At 44.0% G+C, this 22,852-nt stretch overlaps 2 protein-coding genes across 10 annotated transcripts in view; one reads left to right on the forward strand and one right to left on the reverse strand.

Moving 5' to 3' along the window:
• BUD13 (BUD13 spliceosome associated protein) overlaps positions 1-22,852 on the reverse strand; it is a 146,174-nt gene that overhangs the window by 105,227 nt on the left and 18,095 nt on the right. For 3 of the 9 annotated variants that reach the window (XM_086339361.1, XM_086339360.1, XM_086339364.1), the window contains exon 10: positions 15,780-16,186. The exons of the other annotated variants lie outside the window; for them this stretch is intronic. In XM_086339361.1, coding sequence (XP_086195487.1) covers positions 16,093-16,186 — 94 coding nt within the window. In that variant the 3' untranslated portion in view covers positions 15,780-16,092. Of the gene's footprint in view, positions 1-15,779; positions 16,187-22,852 lie in introns of those variants that run through there. 9 annotated transcript variants of the gene reach the window in all.
• On the forward strand, positions 981-9,753 carry LOC147357495 (uncharacterized). The gene is made up of 6 exons (XM_086339368.1): positions 981-5,824; positions 6,616-6,829; positions 8,033-8,180; positions 8,503-8,691; positions 9,021-9,206; positions 9,307-9,753. Exons 1-6 carry the CDS (start codon positions 5,599-5,601, stop codon positions 9,421-9,423), a joined length of 1,080 nt encoding a protein of 359 aa, XP_086195494.1. The 5' UTR covers positions 981-5,598; the 3' UTR covers positions 9,424-9,753.

A 22,852-nucleotide genomic window follows, 5' to 3' on the forward strand; every position in this document is an offset into this window, starting at 1 on the left:
ACAAACTGTAGTGCATAGCGTCACAAAGAGTCAGACAGGACTGAGCTACTAAACACAATGGAGTCACAGAAATCAGGGAATTCCTATACCTTCTGTCATTTAGAGAAGTTAATACAAATTGGGTATAAAGTAATATACAACCGCCCACTATCTACACCAGGAACCAAGAGTGGTGGCATGAGGGGCACTCGGACAGCACTAACTACTCCACAGAGCAGTGTGAGATCCGTGGGAAGAGAGAAACCGGCAGGCACACAGGGCTCTTCCTGCACTGCCTTCCCACGCTCAGGCGCCTGCCGCCTGCCCCCATGTGAAGCACATGGCCTGACCCTGCTGAGGCAGCTGAAGTCACGTCCTGCGCTCAAGGGGCTCCTGGTCTGGTTGTTTGGCCCTTGGGCTCAGTCCCACGCCTCCACCACTTCCCCTCCAGCCTAATGCCAAGGCTCTCCCAGCATGTATGTGCGTGCTAAGTCCCTTCAGTTGTGTCCGACTCTGTGACCCCAAGGACTGCAGCCTGCTAGGCTCCTCTGTCCATGGGATTCTCCAGGCAAAGATACTTGAGTGGGTTGCCATTTCCTCCTCCAGGGGATCTGCCCCACCCATATGTCGAACCCGCATCTCTTACAGCTCCTGCACTGGCAAGCAGGTTCTTTACCACTAGTGCCACCTGGGAAACCCTGGCCAAACTGGGATTGTTATCCCCCTTTGCCTCCCGCAGGAGAGGATTATGATGAAAAGGAAAAATATGAATCACAAAATACAAAGATTTCCAAAAATGCTCTACCTATACTTGCACATCACCTGTTGAATTCTGGAAGTTCACATTTGCCCAGGTCTTACAAAACCTCAACTAAGCATTTAGTTGAATTCAGCAAATATTTATTAAGTGTGTTTCCTATTCAGTAAAGCCTAGGCCAGGTTTCGTGTTGGATGCTGCAGACTGTGGTATCTGACTTTAGAAAGCTCTAAGTCGGGCTGGGGGGAAAAGCCACGTTCACTATCACATAAAGAGGTTAACGCTAGAGTCAGATATGAACAAGTGTTATGGGGGGTAAGCTGAAGAGGAGGCATTTCATTCTGCCTCTCTGCCCATAGCTAGGAGGCCAGGGAAAACTCCACAAAGGAAATGACATCTGAGCTTGGCCCTGAAGGAAATTAAGGGAGGAGGTTCTGGTTGGGGAGGAAGAACAGGCAGAGACGGCAGCTGGAAAAGCACAGAGGCCTGAACCAGTGGCACTGGACGAAAGGATGTGACAAGTCCAGACCGTAAGGGGAAGGGCTCACAGGTCAGGTCCTAGGGGCCCTGACAGAAGACTGAGGAGACTGGACACATCCTGCAGCCAAGGCTTCGTCCTCAGCCTGCCTCCCATGCGATCCCAGTATCCTCCATGTTCCCTGCCAACAATGGGAAAACCATGCTTCCCATCCCTGGTTCCCACAAAAGCTACAAGCTCCCTGCCCCTGGGCCTGGGATGGCTGGCAGAGCCACTCCATGAATGCGTAACAGGAGGTCCATGTGTTAATTAGGCATTCACCTCATGTTGCAGACATGATAATCAGCTAGCAAGCTGGTCAGAGATTAAGCTGAGTTGGGGGTATCTGAAAGCACTGAGCCAACTTTGGCCTGTTCTCACCTAGAGCAACTCCCTCAAGACTCATTCATCCAACTGGACAGAGAGCATAGGCTTTGGTAGCACTGTGGTCTTTAGCCTCAGCTTCCTCATCTGCAAAATGAAAATATTAGCATCAGATTTGTTCAGTTTTTATGAGATTAATGTATGGAGAGGCCTGGCGCATAGTAGCCCAAATTAATGAAAGCTATTAGTTCTGAGGTGTAGTGCCTCAGGCTACAAGCTGGAGATTTGAAAGTGAGTAAGAGACCTGAATAAGCAAATAATAAATAATAATCAGAAAATGAGTAAGAGTTCTGGCCATAGGAGCTCACAACTCATAAAACAGCATGATGAATGTTGGGTCCAAAGTGCCATGGAGACCCAGAGAAAGGCTGAACAGGCGAGCAGCAGCGTGCCTGGGAGCGGGAGTGCAAGTCTGTATTCTTTTATTTTTAATATTTTATTTATTTGGCTGTGCCGGCTCTTAGTTGCAGCATACAAGGTCTTTGATCCTTGTTGCGGCATATGGGATCTTAGGCTGAGGCATGCAAACGCCTAGCTGTGGCATGTGGGATCTAATTCCCTGACCAGGGATTGAACCCAGCCCCCTGCCTTGGCAGCATGGAGTTTCAGTCGCTGCACATCCAGGGAAATCCCGTGAGTCTGCATTCTGAGTTCTGAAGCAGAAGTGGGAAGACAGGCCCTTCCAGCCTGTGCCCCATAACCTGGGGGTCTCCCAGCACCTCAGGAGGTTGCTTGAGTTTGCCTTCGTCAGCACTTTCTCCTTAGTCCCCATAAAAAGGCTCCTCACATTGTGACTCACAAGTTAACTTTTCTCCAGCATGAGGCCATGCTGGCCGGGCTAGTCTGTTGAATAGTTCCTCCAACCTATTGTGTTCCCCCTGCTCTCTATTTATTGAGTAAATAGTTCCTCCAACCTATTGAATTGTCCCTGCTCTTTATTTATGGCTCTGACCCAGCGTGAGACCACCCTTCAAGCTTAACTTGAGCAGGCCTCCAGACCCCTCCTATAACCCGCTTGATCCTCTCCTCCGGTCCTTCATCCTCTTCCTCCCACCTGCTCCTCTCCTGTCAGCCTCTAGCTGGGTGGTCATGCTTAGTTCTGCTGCTGGATTGGGTGTGAAGGGAGGGAAGAGTCCCTGTATAAAGCATCTGTAAACACAATTAAACCCTCTAAGTATGAAGAGTAATTTCCTACCATCTTATTATATAAAAATTGTTTTGTTTCCTTTCTTATACAAATTTCAATACATAACTCTCCTGCTATTACCTTAAGCTTATGGCTCCAGGGAGGGAAGCAGGTAGAGTATGGGAAAAAGGGTGTCCCAACACATTCAAAGTGCTGTCAGGCAGAGAAGGGGTTTTGAGTCTATTTCTGTAAGCTCCGAGACGGAGAACGCAGACAAATGGTGAAGCCACAGGAAACACACATGAATGTTGCTGGAGCTGCCCACGAATGGAATACATTCTGTCCCAGGAGGTGGGGACAGGGAGGAAAGTGCTTAAACACGGGTGGGTGTGGCCCTTCCCACAAACACGACTTGCCTTTGAACTCTGGCAGTAGAGTGGGTGTGATGGTTAGATCTCTTTATAACACTTTCCAACTCTGATTCTAGGATTAAGACAAATAGCACTGTCCCTCCATGAGACCAGAAGTTGGGACAGCAGTTGAGCTAATAAACTGAACTGATGGAAAATACTTTTAAGTTAACTGGTGTGATAGAGGGTAGTGTATGAAGTCCTTTAAGGTATCTTCCAACTCTGAGATTACTGTTTTGTCATTACAGGTTCTGAAAGAGTGTCAGCCACTGGCAAATCTATACAGCTAAGATGCCAGTCAATCTTCTGTCTCAAGATAACACCTGGTGGGTGTGTGTGTGTGAGTGTGTATGTGCACACTGGGTGGAGAAGAGAGCAGGAAAGGACAGGCATCTGAAGGGCCAGAGCTTGGGCTCATACACTTCATACACTCAGTGGAGATCCAGAGAGTGTGTGTGTGTGTGTGTGTGTGTGTGTGTGTGTGTGCAGAAGGTGGCAGGAAAGGACAGGCATCTGAAGGGCCGGAGCTTGGGTTCATATACTTCATACACTCAGTGGAGATCCAGAGTGTGTGTGTGTGTGTGTGTGTGCAGAAGGAAGCAGGAAGGGACAGGCATCTGAAGGGCCGGAGCTTGGGCTCACACACTTCACACATAGAGTAGAAATCCAGAGTGGGACTTGAGGCTGGCAGCAGACACCAGGCCTGAGCAGGCCCACGCCCCAACCCCCCACAAGCTACAGCCAGAGCAGCCTGTTTCTGTGTTAGGAACACAGCAGCCCCTGCTTCCCCTGCAAAGCCAGTGCAGTCCTCTCACATTCACGGAGGCAGACACACTAAGTCACCAGAGCTCAGAACCATGCCAATATGCCAAAGCACGGGCACTCAGTCGAGAGCGAGGGACAGAGGACAGGGTCAGGCACAGAAGCTGGTGGCAACACAGCCCAGAAAGCCAGTGGGCCCAAGTGCCCACCTGAATCCTCTCTGTGGGCTCATGTCCCTGGGGGTGAGGGTCCAGTTACCTGCCCCAGGACTGCCATCCAACTCCCATACCTGTCCCCAAAGCGCCCGCCTCTCTTCTGCATTCTGATGTAAGGTTGACAGAAGAGGACACAGGATACTCCCTGTCCTGGGTATGGTTCTGGCCCAGGACTCACCCGGACCTTGATGGTTCGAGGGAAGTCCTCTCACAGAGTTCTTACTACCTGCTCCCCACTACCTACCAGAGGTAAAACGGCCCTTTAGCAGCCTTTCTCCATCCTAAGGACACCACATACCCTGCCCTGCCTCCTCCATCTCACGCTGGCCAGTCAAAAATGTTCTTTCTTCACCTGTCAAAAAGGTGCTTAGAATGAGCAGCAGCCCACCCTCTCCCCATCTGCCACCCCCAAAATTCAAATGCTGAGTCGGTGTAGCCGGAAAAGAGGCCACCTTCTGCCATCTCTGAGGATCTGGAGGGTCTTCCAGTGGCCCCATGGAGGTGTATCCTTACTCACAGCTTTAGAAGCAGGCAAGGAACAAAACCCCTGGGGCTCTCACCTTCCTGGGCTCCTAGACCGCTCTTTCCTCTGCCCCTTAGGAATCACAGACACCACCACACACACACCAAGCCCTGGAGCTGGGTAGCGGCCTATCTGGGGCTCCACCCACCTTTCAGTGAGTCCATCCCTCCAAAGCCAGCACTACTCCCAAGGCCAAAAAAAAAACAGACAGAGAGTTGAAATACTAATTAAAAAGAATTGCTTTTGAAATGCAATGTCCTCATATGCAGAGAAAGCCCCCCACCTAGTTCTTACTGATCCAGCCACAAAAACTAAATCTGGGTCCTTCCTGGACATACTACCAGCAGCGGCCCGCTCCTTCCCTTAATGCAGTAATGGGTGAGGGAAGGCTGCCAGGTGGATGGGGAAGAATCATGGGAACAAGTCAATCACGACTCCTCCCCTTGCTCTAGACACTCCCTCTCCTGGGGACAGAAGACCTGACCCATTTCAGTACCCTCCTTCAAATGGCCTAGCCCTCAACCCCACCCAGCAAGAGATGCTGACTCACCAAGCCCTGCCGAGGAAAAGCCATCCTGCTGCTCAGGTAAGGCCAGGAGTGAGGTGACAGCGGAGTCAACAGGGGCACGTGCCACTGATGCAGCAGGCACCTCTGGAAATATCTTAACAGTAACATTTTAAGAGAAAATACTATCTATGAAGCACCTACTACACGCCAGGCACTATGCTAGGTACTTTATTTCAGATCCTCTCAAATAAGGACATTGTGGCTCAGAGAATTTAAGGAACTTGCTAGATGGGAGCACCCACCTAGTTTCTGCCAACCTCTCACTCTAGGAGACACATTCCCACCAGCTTTCACTATTAATGAGGGGAAGATATAAGAAGGACCCTTCTGAACAGAGGCGGAAGTGAACTTCCTGCGATGGGGAAGCAGCAAGAGGGGGTTGCTTTGCAGGAGTCAGAAGCCCAGAATGAAATAGCCCCAGAAGATGTTAAATACCGCCTGGAGACCCTTCCCAAGGCTCCACTCCAGCTACAACACCTAAGCTACTTCAGTGAGCCCAAGCCTCCATGGATTCCCCTCAGTACAACCTATGGAGAAAGCCACAAGCCCTGGACTTACCATGGAGAGGAGCCCTCCCATTCAGGTGAGACTTAGCATGGCGGGGGGGCAAGGTAATAGGGGCAGAGTGGCACTCTGCATAAAGCAGAAACTGATCCCTGCGTCCCCAGCCTAACCAGGGCACTCCTGTCCCCCAGGTAGATCCCAGGCGTGGGAAATACCAACCCAGCAGACCGCAATAAGCGGCAAGTGACCCTGCAAGAGGCTTGCAGGCCATACCTAGCTACACTGTTAGCCAGGACCCCTCTGGAAGGGCACCCACTACCCTATCCCAGCCGACCCTCCTCATTCCAGTTTGGGGCTGGACCAGCAGCAGCTCTGTAGTCCAGGCTGTCAAAGCTCAAATTACCTAAAAGGGGCTGCAAGGCCACTGTGGAACACTAAGAACTCTATTTCTGGTCTCGGGGAGATGACTCTAAAGGTCAGAGGGGTAGAGGGAGCAATGTGGGTATATCTGGGATCTGCTGGTGCTTGTGCTCAGTCACGCAGTCGTGTCTGACTCTTTGCGATCCCATGGACTATAGCCCGCAAGGCTCCTCTCTCCATGGGATTCTCCAAGCAAGACTACTGGAGTGGGTTGCCATATCCACCTCCAGGAGATCTTCTCAACCCAGGAATGGAACCCAGATCTCCTGGGTCTTCTGAACTGGCAGGCAGATTCTTAACCCCTGAGCCACCTGGGAAGCCCTCTGGCATCTGCAAGTTCCATATAAAAGGCTTGGCTCAGTTGCCCAGCTGGCGTCCACATCCCCGCCTTTCATCTCATGCCCTTCCCACAGACAGGAGGTGCTCTGCACACTCTCTCACTCCCCTTAGGTGACCACTACCTGACCACTCCTCATCAGATTGCCTTCCAGAACTCTCCCCTTGGTCAGTTGATATTCCCAGTTTACATCCGGGGGAGAAAAATTGCATCAGTAACGCATCCAGACTACAGGGACTGTATCAACCAGTATCAGAGAGACTTCCAAGCTCCAGAGTGCAATCAAGTCCTCAAACCTGACCCAGACAAGAGCAACCAGGGGATCAAGTGAGTGACCCGAACTATGAGCAAACTAGTAATTTTGCTATGGGGGAGGGGCCAGAGGAGGGCTCTGTTTCCCATAGGTAGTAACTTGGGAACTTCTGCCAGTTGAGAGACATAACTGGAGAAGGCAATAGTGCAAAGGACTAACTGATAATCTTGCAGCTCCATCTAGTTCGACCTCCAACCTCAAATAAGTGTTGAGCAAGGACAAACTGCATGCTGTTCATAACCAGGGGTGGTCAGCTCTTCTCTTAGGCATCTTGGGAGATGTGAACTCTAATTGCAAGCCCGGACGCAGGGCAGCCAGGCTTATCCAGTGCCTGCGAAATTACTGAGAATCGGACATTCCACTTGTCCAATCTTGTCTTAGCTTCTCCGCTATCAAAGCCTGATTCTCCGGTTGCTTGGAATGGCCCTCTACATACCTCTGACTCACTCCTGAAAGTTAGAAGGCCCAGCTCCAACCCGAAGCCAGTAACATGCACACAATGTTATACAAATGTTATAGAAACAGCCATCCTATTCTAAGGTGGTAGTCACTTCAGTCTTGTCCGACCCTTTGAGACCCCATGGACTGTAGCCCACAGGCTCTGCTGTTCATGGGATTTCCCAGGCAAAAATACTGGAGTGGGTTGCCACTGCCTTCTCCAGGCAATCTTCCCAACCCAGGGATCAAACCCACGTCTCCTGCACTGAAGGTGGATTATTTACTTGCTGAGCCATTGGGGAAGTCCTTCTAAGATGGTAGATGAAAATATAATCTTCACCCCAAAGTGATCAGGGACACCAGCCTAGCAACAGAACCCCCACTGCCCTGCCCCCTCCAGCAAACATACTTCCAAGCTCCTGTTTCCCAAGACCACATTCTCTAAGCTGTAGCCTCAAGCTACCTAACAGAGTGATTCAGAAATTCCCTCTCTTGCCCTATCCTTCAGCTGCAGGTCTCACATCCTCTCTGCCGGGTCTCAGCCTGATAACCTGGGAGTGTGAAAACAAACGGAGATAAAATAAATTAAATTTTTGTTTTCAGAGAAGAAATAAATTTTCATTTGAAATGACCTGAAAATACACTGCATAATTTAGGCAGGCACACAAATGACCAGCAAAGCAAGCTTGCAAAGGCCCCATTGCCTTTGTATTTGGCATCACGGGACTGGCTCAGAGTTACAGACTCAGACCGACAGAAATATTTTTCACCCCATGTAGCAAATACATCCAGACTGTGCAGAGGCTCCTGGCTCCTGTCTGGCAGCCCACTACGCAGAGGCATGAGAAGCTGAGCTGGCCAAAGCAGGAGACGCCCATCCTGGGTGGGAAGAGGGCTGCCAAGTCTGATGGAGACACAGTGACCAGGGTAAAGTGCCCAAGCTCTCTGTCAAAGGGAATCACATAAAGATCCTAGCAACTCCCTCATCCCAAGATGGTGTGCAGGGAACAAAAAAAAGAATTTACCCTGCCAAGATACCCCCATGCCACTTTTCTTGGGAAATCCAGAAACTTGGCCTTCCCAAATCCACAGCCACTTACAGACTCTGAATTCTTCCTGACCACGGAGGTGAGGTATGTATGCACTTAACATATGCCTGACATATGGTAAGTACTTAACAAAAGATAGCAATTAAAATCATTGTTGCTGCTGTTATTATTTCCCCAGACATACACTCCTCTCTTCCCAGATGTCTTATCCACCTCCTCTCCAATCCCTGGAAAAAAGAGTCAAGGTTAACTGCCCCTCTAGTACATTCAGGCTCTTCAAAGCCAAGCTCCAAGCCGAAACTCGCAGCAAGCAATGCTTCCAGGACTGTGGAACTCAGCCCAGAGTACACCATGGAGACCCTCGTCGCAGAGGCGATGAGAATGCCCTGGTAAGCGCTCCTTCCGTCGGCAGAGGACTGTCCCGGGACTCTCCCTTGACCTCTTGCCTGGTCACTAGTGTGAGGAGGGATGGGGGAAGAGCTACTGAGAGAGGAGTCTGATGTTTAAGTCCAGGGTCCTTTGCAGTTCAGAGAGATTCTGAGCGAGACTCCCTTGCCAAAAGAAAGAGGAAGAAAACAGGCCCTGCTTACTAAGCACTAGACATTGCATTTTGACCTGTGACTCCTTTCAGTTCTCAGCTGACAGAGGCTGCTGAACATAATACGCAGGAAGAAGACTGACTCCTTTTTTGGCTCACTGCTCTCTGTCCCCTCCCAAGGGTACGGCTTCACAAGCACCAGCTGAGGATCAAACGACCACCAGGACCTCCTACCTGCCCTTATTTTCTGAAAGGGTGAACCTGTGTAAGCCCAAGGTCAACAGCATCAAATGTGAGACACACACACTTCCTCTACTGAGCAGAGGAAAATATTCAGGTACAAAGGAGACACTGAGTCATTCCCAGGTAAGTAATGTCACTGGCATGTGGCAAAAAGGCGAGCGCCATGGGGGAGACGTGACTCGGCTCCAGCCTGGCCCCATGATCTCTCTACGTGTTTTCACAGGTCAGTCCAGCTGCCCGTGAGCCAGTTCCAGACATATTTATGCCAAAAACAGGACTCAACACTAAAAAAAAGAGGGAGAGAGAGAGAGAAATTGGAAGAAAGAAACTACCTAAATAATCTATGCAGAAATGCACAGTTCAGAACACACATGTCTTAACAAACTCAAACATAAATCTCAGGCTTCAAGATAGATACCACACAGCCTAGACTCGGCCTTCTCACTGGCATTTCCCATTCAAACCCTAACCCCAGTCCCGCTCTTTGACTAGTGTGAGTAACCTCTTTAGACAGGAATAATGCCCTCTGTGTCTTAGAATGTCAGTGCATTCCAAGAAACTTGAGGGAAAAAGAGATCAGAGTTTTTCCCTCTTGCTAATGAACCAATGGCAAAGCATTAAGGCTTTTCAAATCAGTATCATCAATTAATTATACTCTATTTGAGACACAGCCTCTGCTCACTACTGTTTATTTCCCTTCATATTTTTTGAGATATATTTCACATACCATAAAATGTACTCTTGTAAAGTGTACAACTCTAGTTTTTAGCATTGCTCACTGCTCCTTAAATCTAAACTTCAAACTGAAGGACTAGGAAAAGAAAGAGAGCAAGAAGATCTGAATATGATTAAAAATTTAAAAAATAATAAGTCTTCTACGTAAAGAAAGGTTTCCAAAGCTCAAGTAAGGTAGATTCTGTTCAAAATCTAAATAGTAGGTTTGTCTCTTGAAAATCGTTACCAAATTGAAGTCAGGATTATATTTCTGGATCTAAGGTAGGGATAAGAAATAGAGGAATCTGCAACTGAATTTAGCCATCTATATCCTTGAAAGATTCTGTGTGTGTGCTTAGTCGCTCAGTTATGTCCGATTCTTTGGGCTCCTACGGACTACAGCCCACCAGGCTCCTCTGTCCATGGGATTCTCCAGGCAAGAATACTGGAGTGGGTTGCTATTCCCTTCTCCAGAGGACCTTTCTGACCCAGGGACCAAACCCAGGTCTCCTGCATTGGAAGCAGATTCTTTACCATCTGAGCCACCAGGGAAGCCCCTGAAAGATTCTACGGCTTATTATTTTGAAAAAACCTGCATGGACCCAGGGCCCTGCTTCCCTAGTCCAGAAAACATGTATCACACTGCCCTCTAGCAGCCAGCCTAGGGAATCACATCCAGCTTTCAGCCAAACAGGATCTCCGCCCTAAGGATGTACTGTGCTCATACATGTAAAGGCAGAGAAACTGGGGGGAGGAGGAATTCACACATTTTCACTAATGTCCACTAAACATAAAGCTTATCTGGGATAGACTCTGCTTCCCTTCCCACCTCAGTCTCTGCTTGAAAACAGGTGATAAATTCTTTTGTTAAGAGGAAAAAATTTGATTGTTTAAGATTTTCAAAGTATCTGAACCTCTTAGTCCATTCATGCTGCTGTAACAAAAATACCATAGCATGGCTTTAATAACAAATATTTCTTACAGTTCTGGAAGCTAGGAAGTCCAAGATCAAGGCACCAGCAGACTTGGTAACTAGTGGGGCCAGTTTCCTGGCTCACAGACACCTAGCTTCTTGCTGTGCCTTCACATGACCAAAAAAAGCCAAAAAAGGCAAGAGATCATTCTTCAGTATCTTTCATAAGGACTAATTCCATTCTCAAGGGTTCCACCCTCATGACCTAATCACCCGCTAAGGCCCCACTGCCTAATACCACCAACTTGGGAGCTAGGGTTTCAACAAATGAATTTGCGGGGGAGGGGGAATACAACATTCAGTCCGTAACAGCCTCTTAAAGTGAGTTCTTCCCAAGAAACAGTGTACGGCCCCACAAAACTGAAGTTAAAACCTGAACCCATATGGAAATAAAAGCCAGCTGCAGACAAGAGATGTGACAACAGGCTGGAAGCTGAATGTACTTGCTGCCACTCAGAGGAAAGGGGCTGGCTTCAACACAGCTTACTAAAGGATAAACTCAAAAGGCAGTAATTTGAGTGGGATCCATTGTCCACAACCTATATTCCCTGGGGTCTTTTTTAAAAATAAACTTTTTATTCTGGAAAAATTTTAGACTTACCGAAAGTTGTAAAGACAATACAAAGTTACTCGTTACTCTTCACAAAGACTTCTTGATGGTAAACTTACGTGCATTTTTCAAAACTAAGATTAACAGTGGCATAATTCTATGAAGTAAACTGCAGACTTTATTTGGATTTTACCAGTTTCACCACAATGTTCTACCCTTGGGCCTTTTAAAAACAGGTTTACGGCAAGGAGCCAGAGGACCAGATAGGCAGCTGAGAGCCTAGTGTAACACTGGATCCTAGCTCCAACTCTGCCCCATGCTAACTACAGAACCTTCACATTTATTTTCTGAGCTGTTTCCTCTCTAAAGTACCTTTTCTCACAAATGCTGATGCTAGTCACAAGTTTAGCCTTCATCTCCCTGCCTAACCTCTTGTCTGACAGCCACTAACCAACTAGAGAAGAGATATTCCTCACTTGGTAGTGACTTCAGCTGAGACTCCCCAGTTAGAGAATGGAGTCCCCCTGGGATTTTCAGATCTTAAAATTCTTTTAATAAAATCCATGCATCTCTCAAACGCCTGGGGGGCAGACAGCCTTTCTTCAGGACTGCAGCAGAGAGAATGGCTGTCCCAACAACATTCATTTTCCCCTTCTTGCTGGGTGTACATTTCTCAAGCTCCTTTGCATTAACGGGCAGCCATGCAACTGAGCTGCAGCTAACCGTATGTGAGGGGCAGTATGCCACCTCTAGAGCTTGCCCATAATATCGACCAAGCAACCCTCCAAGCTCTGCTCAACTCGCCAAAATGGCAATGCCCCAAGCAACCTCGGAAGCCATGTTAATGTTGACATCAGCCTGGTACCTAAATGACTGCATGGAGTAGGGATGCCCCCTCCATCTGCCCCAATCTGAAACTTCCCTGGACATGAGTGAGGAGGGAGAACAAACTTTCATTGTATAGGCCAGTCCATTTGGCTGTCACAGCAGTTTAGCCTATCCCAACTGATACAGGTACTAAACGTCAATTCCATTAGAGCACGATCTTGCTTCTGGATGTGTGCTTAGAGCCGCAGGCACACAGAACAGAGTGGATCGCATGCCGGAGTTCAGCACACATTATCTCATCCTCCTCTGTTTCTCTTTCCCTCCTTCATTCCCCACTCTAGTCCCATTCTGTTCCCTCCCACAGACCCCATTCTAGTGAGTTAAGGTATAAATTCTCCTTTAAAACTGCCTTCTGTGTTTCTGTTGTTTTCTGTGTTCAATTCACTTAAATAATTTTTGCTGTAAATTCCATTATTCCCTCCTCACCTGGAGTCTATCAGGTCCTAGTAGCTGCATCTGACTGCTTTTTATAATATTTCATCATATGCATATACCACATTTTTACTAATCAATTCCTTTAGTGACAGGCATCTAAGTTGTTTTCAGCTTCTTGCTACCCAAACTACATATAGATAAACATCCTTATACCTAACTCCTTGCAGATCTGTGCAAGTTTCTCTGATGGATAAAGCAAGGAGTGGAACTGCTTTGATGAAGGGTATGCACAAACTTAATGAATCAGTTATCTATTGCTGTGTACTATTACTTCAGAATTTAGCAGCTTAAAACTAATAACAGCCACAGAATGAGAATATTTGCAAATTATCTGATAAGAGACTTTTTACCAGAATATATAAAGAATTCTACCTAAGAGTGTGTGTGCATGTATGTGTCTGTGTGTGATAAACAACTCAGCTGAAAAAATGAGCAAAGGATTTAAATAAACATTTTCCAAGAAATATATATAAAGATATTCAACAACATTAGGCATTAGGGAAATGCAAATCAAAAACACAACAACATACCACTTTTATCAATACTTACTGTCTTTTTGGTTACAGCTAGCTTTATACCATTAGGATAGCTATAATCAAAAAGACGGAAAGTAAGTATTGGCAGGAATTCCCTGATGGTCCAGAGGTGGGGACGTGGCGCTTTCACTGCCATGGCCTGGGTTCAATCCCTGGTTGGGAACTAAGATCCTGAAAGTCATGCAGTATGGTCAAAAACAGAAACAAGAACTGGCAAGGACGTGGAGAAACTGGGGCTTTCTTACGCTGCTTTGGATGTTTGGTAGTTCCTCAGAAAGTAAAACTGGAGTTATCACGCGTGCATGTGCGCTCAGCTGCTTCAGTCACATCTGAATCTTTGTGATCCTACGGACTGAACCCCACCAGGCTCCTCTGTCTGTGGGATTATCCTGGCAAGAATACTGGAGTGGGTTGCCATTTCCTCCTCCTGACTCAGGGATTGAAGCTGCAGCTTCTCACTGCAAGTAGATTCTTTACTGCTGAGCCACCAAGGAAGCCCTGAAGTTACCATATTGAACCAAAAATTCTACTCCAAGAAAAGTGAAAACATAAGTTCATACAAAAACTTGTATGAGTATTCATAGCAGTATTATTCACAAGAGCCAAAAAGTGGCTACGCATGTATCAACACATGGATAATTAAAGATGTGTTATACCCACACAAGGGAATACTATTCAGCCATAAAAAGGAATGTAATGTTGATACATACTACAACACAGATGAACCTTGAAAACATTATGCTAAGTGAAAAGAGCTACACACAAAAGGCTACATGTTGTATGACAGTCTATGCACACATTATATGAAATGAATCTAGAACAGAAAAACTGGCGGTTGCCTAGAGCTGGAGATGGGGACACGTAAAGAGTGACTGCTAATGGATATAAAGTTCTCTGAATCCAAAATGTTTCAAAATTAACTATGATGAAGTTATAGTTCAACTCCACAATCTACTAAAAACCACTGAATTGCTGTACACATCAAACGAGTAAACACTATAGTTATGTGAATTATATCTCAAGCTATTAAAAAATAATAAACAACTACTACCTCAGTTTCTCTGGGTCAAGAATTTGGAGGTGGGTGATTCTGACTCAGGATCTCTCATGACATGGTGGCCATGTTGTTGATCAGAGATATGCACAGCTAAAGGCCTGAACAGAGTTGAAGGACCCACTTCCACAGCAGCTCACTCACATGGTTGATAACCTAGTGGGTCTAGGCCTCAGTTATTCTCTGCATGGGTCTCTCCCAAGGGCCACATAAGTGTTCTCATGACATAGTAGCCAGCTTCTTCCACAAGGCAGAAGCCTTCAGTGTCTTTTCCTGACTCAGTCGCATGTTTCCAGGACATCCTATCGTGTACCTAGGTCAGTCCTATTCACCGTAGGGAGGGGACTACACAGGGCTTGACTACCAGGAGTCAGGGATCACTGGAGGGCCATGTTGGAAGCTGGCTATCAACACATGATGGCTAGGAAGACAATGACAACAGCTAACAATTTTGTGACACATACTATGTTCCAGGCACTGTTCTAGGCGCACAATAAACCTGTAAGGTAGGTAACATCTCCATTTCAAAGATGAAGAGACTAAAACACAGAAAAGCAGCTTACTAAGGTTGCACAGTTTTAGTAAAAGACATACCTGGGATTCAAACTCAAGACAGCATTCAATCAAAAATTCTGCAACACTGCATCCCAGATATTACTTATTTTCAGTTAAGTGCTGCCCATTTGTTGTCCAGAATGGAGGCCCTAGTTAAAATCTCCCATGAGTTTTGATTTCCCATGAGAATCCAGTCTCTTGCTTACTTTTACTAATAGATACAAAGTAGAAACTCATTAATGTTTTGATTTCTATTTCTCTAATTATAAGTGGTAAGATACTTATTGGCCATTCTGGTTTTCCCTTTAGATTTCACATATTCACATCCTTTGCCTATTCTTGTTTTGTGTGTTTTCTTTCTGATTTGCAGTAGTTCCTTCCATATTCAATCTCTAATAAATGTAATCCTTTGTCAGTTTTAGACATTGGTATATTTTCTCCTAATCTATACCTATCTTTAGCTTTGACTATGGGGTGATTTGGTGACTAGAAATATTTAAATATGAATTAGGCAAAGTTATCAAACCTTATGGATTGTGATTTGGAGATCTAACTTAACAGATTTATCCTTATCCCAAAGTCACAAATACATTCTCCATTTTTTTTCTTATTGGCCTTAGTATTTTACCTTTCACTTAGGTAAATTCACTTTGGACTCTGTCTTTGCTTTATGTGGTTAAGGGAGATATCCAACTTTATTTTTGTCCATATAATAAGCCAATTTTCTGAGCACCATTATCCACCTCTTCCCCACTAATTTGTGACACTACCTCTTATCAGATACCACCATGTCTCCAAATATCCATGTCCATTCCAAAGTCTAGTTTAGCAATAATTCTTATTTTCTAAATGGAATGATCTATCACTGTGAAAGTTATTACTCATCCTGCCTCCTACATGAATGAAAAATCCAACTACCAATCCCCAAAACCCCTGGGGGATCAATACTAGCTTGTATTCTTCCCCAAAACAGAATATCCAATTAAGAAAATTATTTTAAAAAAATAAATGTGTGTTTATTAAAAAAGAAATACCCTAACCAAGAACAAGCCCTGGGACACAGAGAAATCAACACTTCCTCTGAAAGCCAGCATCCGGCAGCGTCAGCACACCTGAGATGTATGGATCCTTCGTCCGGATATTACGTCTCAAATATTCTTCTGTAGTCAAAATTGGTATTCAACAAGTTGCCGGTCTGGGTGGCCCTGATTATTAGCATAGACGACCGTTACAGCTGAATGTCTGTAACAGCTGCCCTATGTCCACTACCACAACCCACGGTCACTCCCACAGCCTCAAAAAAGTTACATATCCTCAACACTCCACTTGTAGGCAAGTTCCTCCACCGCCTTCTTGCTGGCAAGCCTGGCAAAGCGCTTCTGTTCAAATCCATTGGATCTGCAATCAAGAGATACTGATCAGCCAGAATCCTGAATTGAACATGTACATTTGAAATAAAGAACTCACAATCTAATGAACAATCTAATGAAATCACAATCTAATGAAAAAGGAAAGTGAAAATATTTAAGACATAAGCAACAGAATCAGAAAGACAAAATACACACTCCACCTTTTATTAGTCCTTGTTCAGAGCCTTTCCCCTCTCATTTTGACAACTGTTTCAAATATTTACCACTCTCTAAAGGTCCAACTCACTCTCAACTGATGTCTACATATTATACTTTAACCATGCATTACACACACATTTAGTGAATTCTTACTATACTAGGTACTGTGTCATGAAAACAAGTATAACATAGCACCTGTCCTGATACACTCATAGACTAGTGGAGGAGACTGACATTTAAACAAATAATTAAAACAAAAGGCATAGGTTATGGTAGAAATATGCAATGGGTATCAAAGAAGCAGAAAGGGGACCTTGCTCAGCTTGGAAGCGGGGTGGACAAGAATGATCAGGAAAGGTTTCATGGAGGGGGTCCTTATGCTAAGTCTAAAAAGACAGAGTGAAGCAAAGAGTCAGAAGGGTTAGGAGGGCATTTCAGCATACAGCACAGCAGAAGCAACAAGAGCAAATGCACAAAAATAAGAAATGGGATGGTACACGCAAGGAACCAAAGTCAAATTATATGGCTGGAGCTAAAGTACAAATAGAGTAGCACAAGCCAAAGTCAGAGAGGCAGGCAGAGGCCACAACATAATAAGCACTACAGGCCAGAATACGAAGCTCAGATTTCACACAGTAAGCATTAATTCTTTTAAAAACTTTTCACTGGCGTATAGTTGATTTACAATGTTGTGTTAGTTTCAGGTATATAACAAAGTGAATCAGTTATACATATACATATGAAATGAAAAATGAAATGAAAGTCACTCAGTCGTGTCCAACTCTTTGTGACTCCATGGACTATACAGTCCATGGAATTCTCCAGACCAGAATACTGGAGTAGGTAGCCTTTACCTTCTCCAAGGGATCTTCCCAAACCAGGGATCAAACCCAGGTCTCCCACTTATGTATCATGTATCACCTCCTCGAGGTAGCATTCATTCCCTGATCACAATCTCCCAGGGCTGAATCTACTCTTCCTTTGTGCTCCCAAGGCACCTTGAACACACTCTAGTGTGTTCAAGTAATACTTAGCAAGTAGCTAAGTATTATAGCTTAGCTTAGCAAGTAGCTAAGTATTATAGTAATACTTAGCAACTAGCACTGAAAGTATTTACTCATCTGTCTTCTTCTGTAGATAGAAAGTGAGTTGGCGTGCTCCAGGACCATCTTTTACTAATTGTGAGACCCTGGCGCCTAATACACAGCTGCTTATGTTATAACGTGTGCTAAGTGTTACTGAACTGATAGGGATGACAAGTTTCCCCCTTTCTTCAGGCCTTACCTAAGGTATGAGTTGGGTGAGTAAGGAAAGGCTCAGTAAGAAGCGAAGCTTCTTAAGAATGGCATCATCTCCAACCTTAGAAGCATGAGTGGTGTTCTAGAGCCCAAGGAAACCACTGCTTCTTGCCTGAGGAATAAGTGCTTAAGAGAATCAACACTACTATGATCATACAAAGGTCCTATGAATAACAAACCAAACCCTAAATAGAATCAGAAAAGCAAACTGCAAAAGAGCTTACAGTGGAAAGAGCTTTAGACTAAAGAATCAGATGTCCCAGGTCTTATTCAAGCTTTTTCAGGTGAGCTGAAAACTCTAAGTAAGTTGTGAAATTTAACAGAGGCTCAGTTTCTCTTTAAATAATGTTAAGTTAGATTAACTGACCTTATGGGTTTTTCTAACTATAACATACTATAGATTTATTCTAGAAATATTCACTTGCCAAAAATAGACAAGAGTAGAAAAGGCAAGGAAAGAATTAATAATCAGAAATAAAGCAAGGATGAGAAAGAAAACTAAAAAGGAAAACTCAAGGAGAAAATATGAAAAATGTAGGAAAACTACAGTGAGAGATGGAGACAAATTATACCAGTAAAAAACCAGGTCAAGGAGAGTTCTAAGTTTGGGGTCCAGAAATTTGAAAAAAATAGAGAAAAGAAAGAACTCGATATAGCAGGGAATATCTTTAGGGTTGTGGCTATAAAAAGATCTACTTCTGGCTATACAGCAAATGAGTATTCTGAAAAATCCTGCTACCAAAGAGCTGACATACCATATCCTGCAAACCAAAGCAGGAAATAAACCTGAAGCCACAGCCAACCTGACAATACCTGCCAATATCAGGAACTAGAGCTCTGGGCTTAGATGGCAGCTTGAGGGACAGAAGATAATGCCTTAGGCCCACATACAGCAGCGCAGTAGATTCCAATCATGGCAGAGAAGTCAAGCAAACTAACCTACTCTCAGGGAACAATTATAAAATCTGGACAAAATACAGTATGTGAAATATTTCAAGGCATGAGTGACCAAAAGCAGGCAGAACTTGAGTGGGAGTTTACTGTGGGAGGAGATGTGTGAAGCTTTCTGCTAGAGGGCACTTCCCAAACTGCACAGCTCATGGAGGCAGAAGGCCACAGGCTTACTGGCTTTAGGTATGAGTGCAAAGTGGGCAGAGCAGCCAAAAAATCAGGGACAAAACACTGAACGGGAAGAAGCTTCAGAAGGGAAGAACCCCCAAATCTATACACAAACTGCACCCAAATTTTTGGCTAACTGCTAACCTGTGCTTGTTCAGGGGAAATCCAATGGGCCCACTGAAAAAGCAGCAGCTAGAAACTAAAAGAACTGAGCAGGAATTCAGTTGCTGCCCACTATAAAGTAGATAAGTGTTTGGAGTTCAAATACAATCAAGTTAACTGTCTACTGCAATAAAAATCAACACACCTCAAAATTAGAATTCAAAGTCTCCACAATGTATAATGTCCAGTATAGCATTTTTAAATGACCAGATATGTAAAGAAACAGTAAAATGTGATCAAACTCAAGAAAAACTATGAATAGAAACCAATGCTGAGATAACCCAAATGTTGCAATTAGCAGATAGGACTTCAAAGCACCAATTATAAATATTCTCAAGGGAAAATAAATTGATTCACAATGAATGAATAGGTAGGAAATCTCAGCAGAGAAATATGTCAAATGGGAATTCTAGAATTGAAAAATATAATAAACTAGCTGAAACAAAAACTTCAGTGTATCAGCCTAATAAGCTGAAGATGGCAGATGAGTCAATCAACTTGAAATGAGATCAACAGAAATTATTTCATCTTAAGAACAGAGAGGAAAATCATGATAAAAAAATGAGCAGGACTTCAGACAACTGTAGTATAATATCAAATAGTAGAAATAGTAAAATTGGAGAAGGGAAAGTGGTTTTAAAAAAATAATAACTGGGCAAAAAAATAGCCAAATGTGAAAAATATGGACTCATAAATCCAAAAAGCTCAACAAACTCAAAAAAGGATCAACACAAAGAAAAACCATACGTAGGTACATCACAATCAAACTGCTGAAAACCAAAGACCAGAAGAAAATTTTGAAAGCTGTCAGAGAAAACCAATATATTATAATGTGTATATGTTGAGGTTGGGGGGAGTGGGACAATGAAACAAACTGACTTCCAGTTGGAAACAATGGTGGCCAGAAAGTGATGAAAGATCTTTAAAGAGCTGTCACTGAAGTCTGGAACTGTCAATCCAGAGTTCCATGTGTTGGTCTGAAACCTCAGAAGTTTCCTGGGTGTAATCTGAAATTGGCTCCCATACACAGAGGACAAGGAAAGATCAAAGAAAGAGGCAGACCAGTCCAGATTGGCAGGTGACAGGTTTAAAAAGCAAGGGAATTTACATAAAAGGTTTTTTGTCTTGGGCAACCCCACAAAAAAACAGATCTCTGCACCTGCCTCTCAGAACGTTAAATGTTTATATAGAGCCCTTATGGGTTCAGTCACACATTCAGTCCAGACGATCTCAACACCCTACTCTCTCAAGGCTGCGTCCTTGAAAAAGCTGCAGATGGGAAGAATAGACATGATGCACGTTCCAAGGACGGTGAGAGACAAGGGCCTTCAACTGCCTGGGTCCAGTTTAAGGGTCAACCAATGGTCACATCCTCTCAATAATCTCCTCCAATACTGCTAGTGAAACAATCCTTCAGAAACGAAGGTGAGAAAAAGTTCTCTGATTTAATTAACAGAACTATGCCAATGCCAACTCCTGGCTTTGATAATGTACTATGGTTATATACAAGATGTTATCATTGGGAGAAACTGCCTGAAGGGTACACTAATAATATTTTTTTCAGGTTTTTCTGAGTCCAAGACTATTCCAAAATTAAAGCTTTTAAAAGATAAAGGGTGAAGTAAAGACATTTTCATTTCAACAAAACTGTATGTGTTGCCAATGGATCTGCACTGAAGGAATATTAAAATTTCCTAATTTCTTTAACAAAAAAAGAAGAACACCAGAAACGGTAATTATATGAGTAAATACTAAAACTACAATTTTTTTCTTTGGTTTTCTTAGTTTCTTTAAAAATACACAATTACAAAGTAAAAATTTTACCACTGTTATTATGGGATCTATTATATTTTTTAAGTAGTATGTATGAAAATATGTATTTTTATGCACAGTTTCAAAGAACAGCAAGGAAAGATAAGAAAGCCTTCCTCAGTGAACAAAGCAAAGAAATAGAGGAAAACAACAGAATGGGAAAGCCCAGAGATCTCTTCAAGAAAAATTAGAGATACCAAGGGAACATTTCATGCAAAGATGGGCACAATAAAGGACAGAAATGGTATGGACCTAACAGAAGCACAAGATATTAAGAAGAGGTGGAAAGAATACACAGAAGAACTGTACAAAAAAGATCTTCATGACCCAGATAACCATGATGGTGTGATCACTGACCTAGAGCCAGACATCCTGCAATGTGAAGTCAAGTGGGCCTTAGGAAGCATCACTACGAACAAAGCTAGTGGAGGTGATGGAATTCCAGTTGAGTTACTTAAAATTCTAAAAGATGATGCCGTAAAAATGCTGCACTCAATATGCCAGCAAATATGGAAAACTCAGCAGTGGCCACAGGACTGGAAAAGGTCAATTTTCATTCCAATCCCATAGAAAGGCAATGCCAAAGAATGTTCAAACTACCATACAATTGCACTCATCTCACACACTAGCAAAGTAATGTTGAAAATTCTCCAAGCAAGGCTTTAACAGTACATGAACCGAGAACTTCCAGATGTTCAAGCTGGATTTATAAAAGGCAGAGGAACCAGAGATCAAATCACCAACATCCACTGTACCATAGAAAAACCAAGAGAGTTCCAGAAAAACATCTATTTCTGCTTTATTGACTACGCCAAGGCCTTTGACTGTGTGGATCTCAACAAACTGTGGAAAATTCTTCAAGAGACAGGAATACCAGACCACCTTACCTGCCTCCTAAGAATCTGTATGAAGGGCAAGAAGCAACAGTTAGAACCGGAATTGGAAAAACAGACTGGTTTCAAATAGGGAAAGGAGTACACCAAGGCTGTATATTGTCACCCTGCTTATTTCACTTCTATGCAGAGTACATCATGCGAAATGTTGGGCTGGATGAAGCACAAGCTAGAATCAAGACTGCTGGGAGAAATATCAATATCTCAGATATGCAGATGACACCACTATAATGGCAGAAAGTAAAGAGGAACTAAAGAGCCTCTTGATGAAGGTAAAAGAGGAGAGTGAAAAAGCTGGCTTAAAACTCAACATTCAAAAAACTTAAGATCATGGTATCTGGTCCCATCACTTCATAGCAAACAGACAGGGAAACAATGGAAACAATGAGACTTTATTTTCTTGGGCTCAAAAATCACTGCAGATGGTGACTTCAGCCATGAAATTAAAAGACGCTTACTCCTTGGAAGAAAAGCTATGACCAACCTAGACAGCATATTCAAAAACAGAAACATTACTTTGTCGACAAAGGTCCATCTAGTCAAAACTGTGGTTTTTCCAGCAGTCATGTATGGATATGAGAGTTGGACCATAAAGAAGGCTGAATGCCGAAGAATTGATGCTTTTGAGCTGTGGTGCTGGAGAAGACATTTGAGAGTCCCTTGGACTGCAAGGAGATCAAACCAGTCAATCCTAAAGGAAATCAATCCTGAAAATTCATTAGAAGGACTGAAGTTGAAATCGAAGCTCCAATACTTTGGCCACCTGATGAGAAGAGCCGACTCATTAGAAAACACCCTGATGCTGGGAAAGACTGAAGGCAGGAGGAGAAGGGGACGACAGAGAATGAGATGGTTGGATGGCATCACTGACTCAACGGACACAAGTTTCAACAAGCTCTGGGAGAGGGTGAAAGACAGGGAAGCCTGGTGTGCTGCAGTCCATGGGGTAGCAAGGAGTCGGACACGACTGAGTGAACAACATGAAAATAATAGCAACAAAAACAGATTAAGTGGAAATATAGTGTTGCAAGATTCTTACATTTCATGTGAAATATAACAATTATAACTATCAGTAGGCTATGATAAGTTAAAGATACATATTGTGATCTTTACAGCAAAAACTAAAAAAAAAAAAAAAAAAATTGCAGAGGTATAACTATAAGGAAAACAAAGCAATTAAGGTTCAAAACTAAATCCACACACCTAAAATCT

The sequence above is a fragment of the Bos grunniens genome, chromosome 15, assembly GCF_055505025.1.
Source record: "Bos grunniens cultivar Pamir isolate PY7600 chromosome 15, Bosgru_T2T1.0, whole genome shotgun sequence".
Lineage (NCBI taxonomy): Eukaryota > Metazoa > Chordata > Mammalia > Artiodactyla > Bovidae > Bos > Bos grunniens.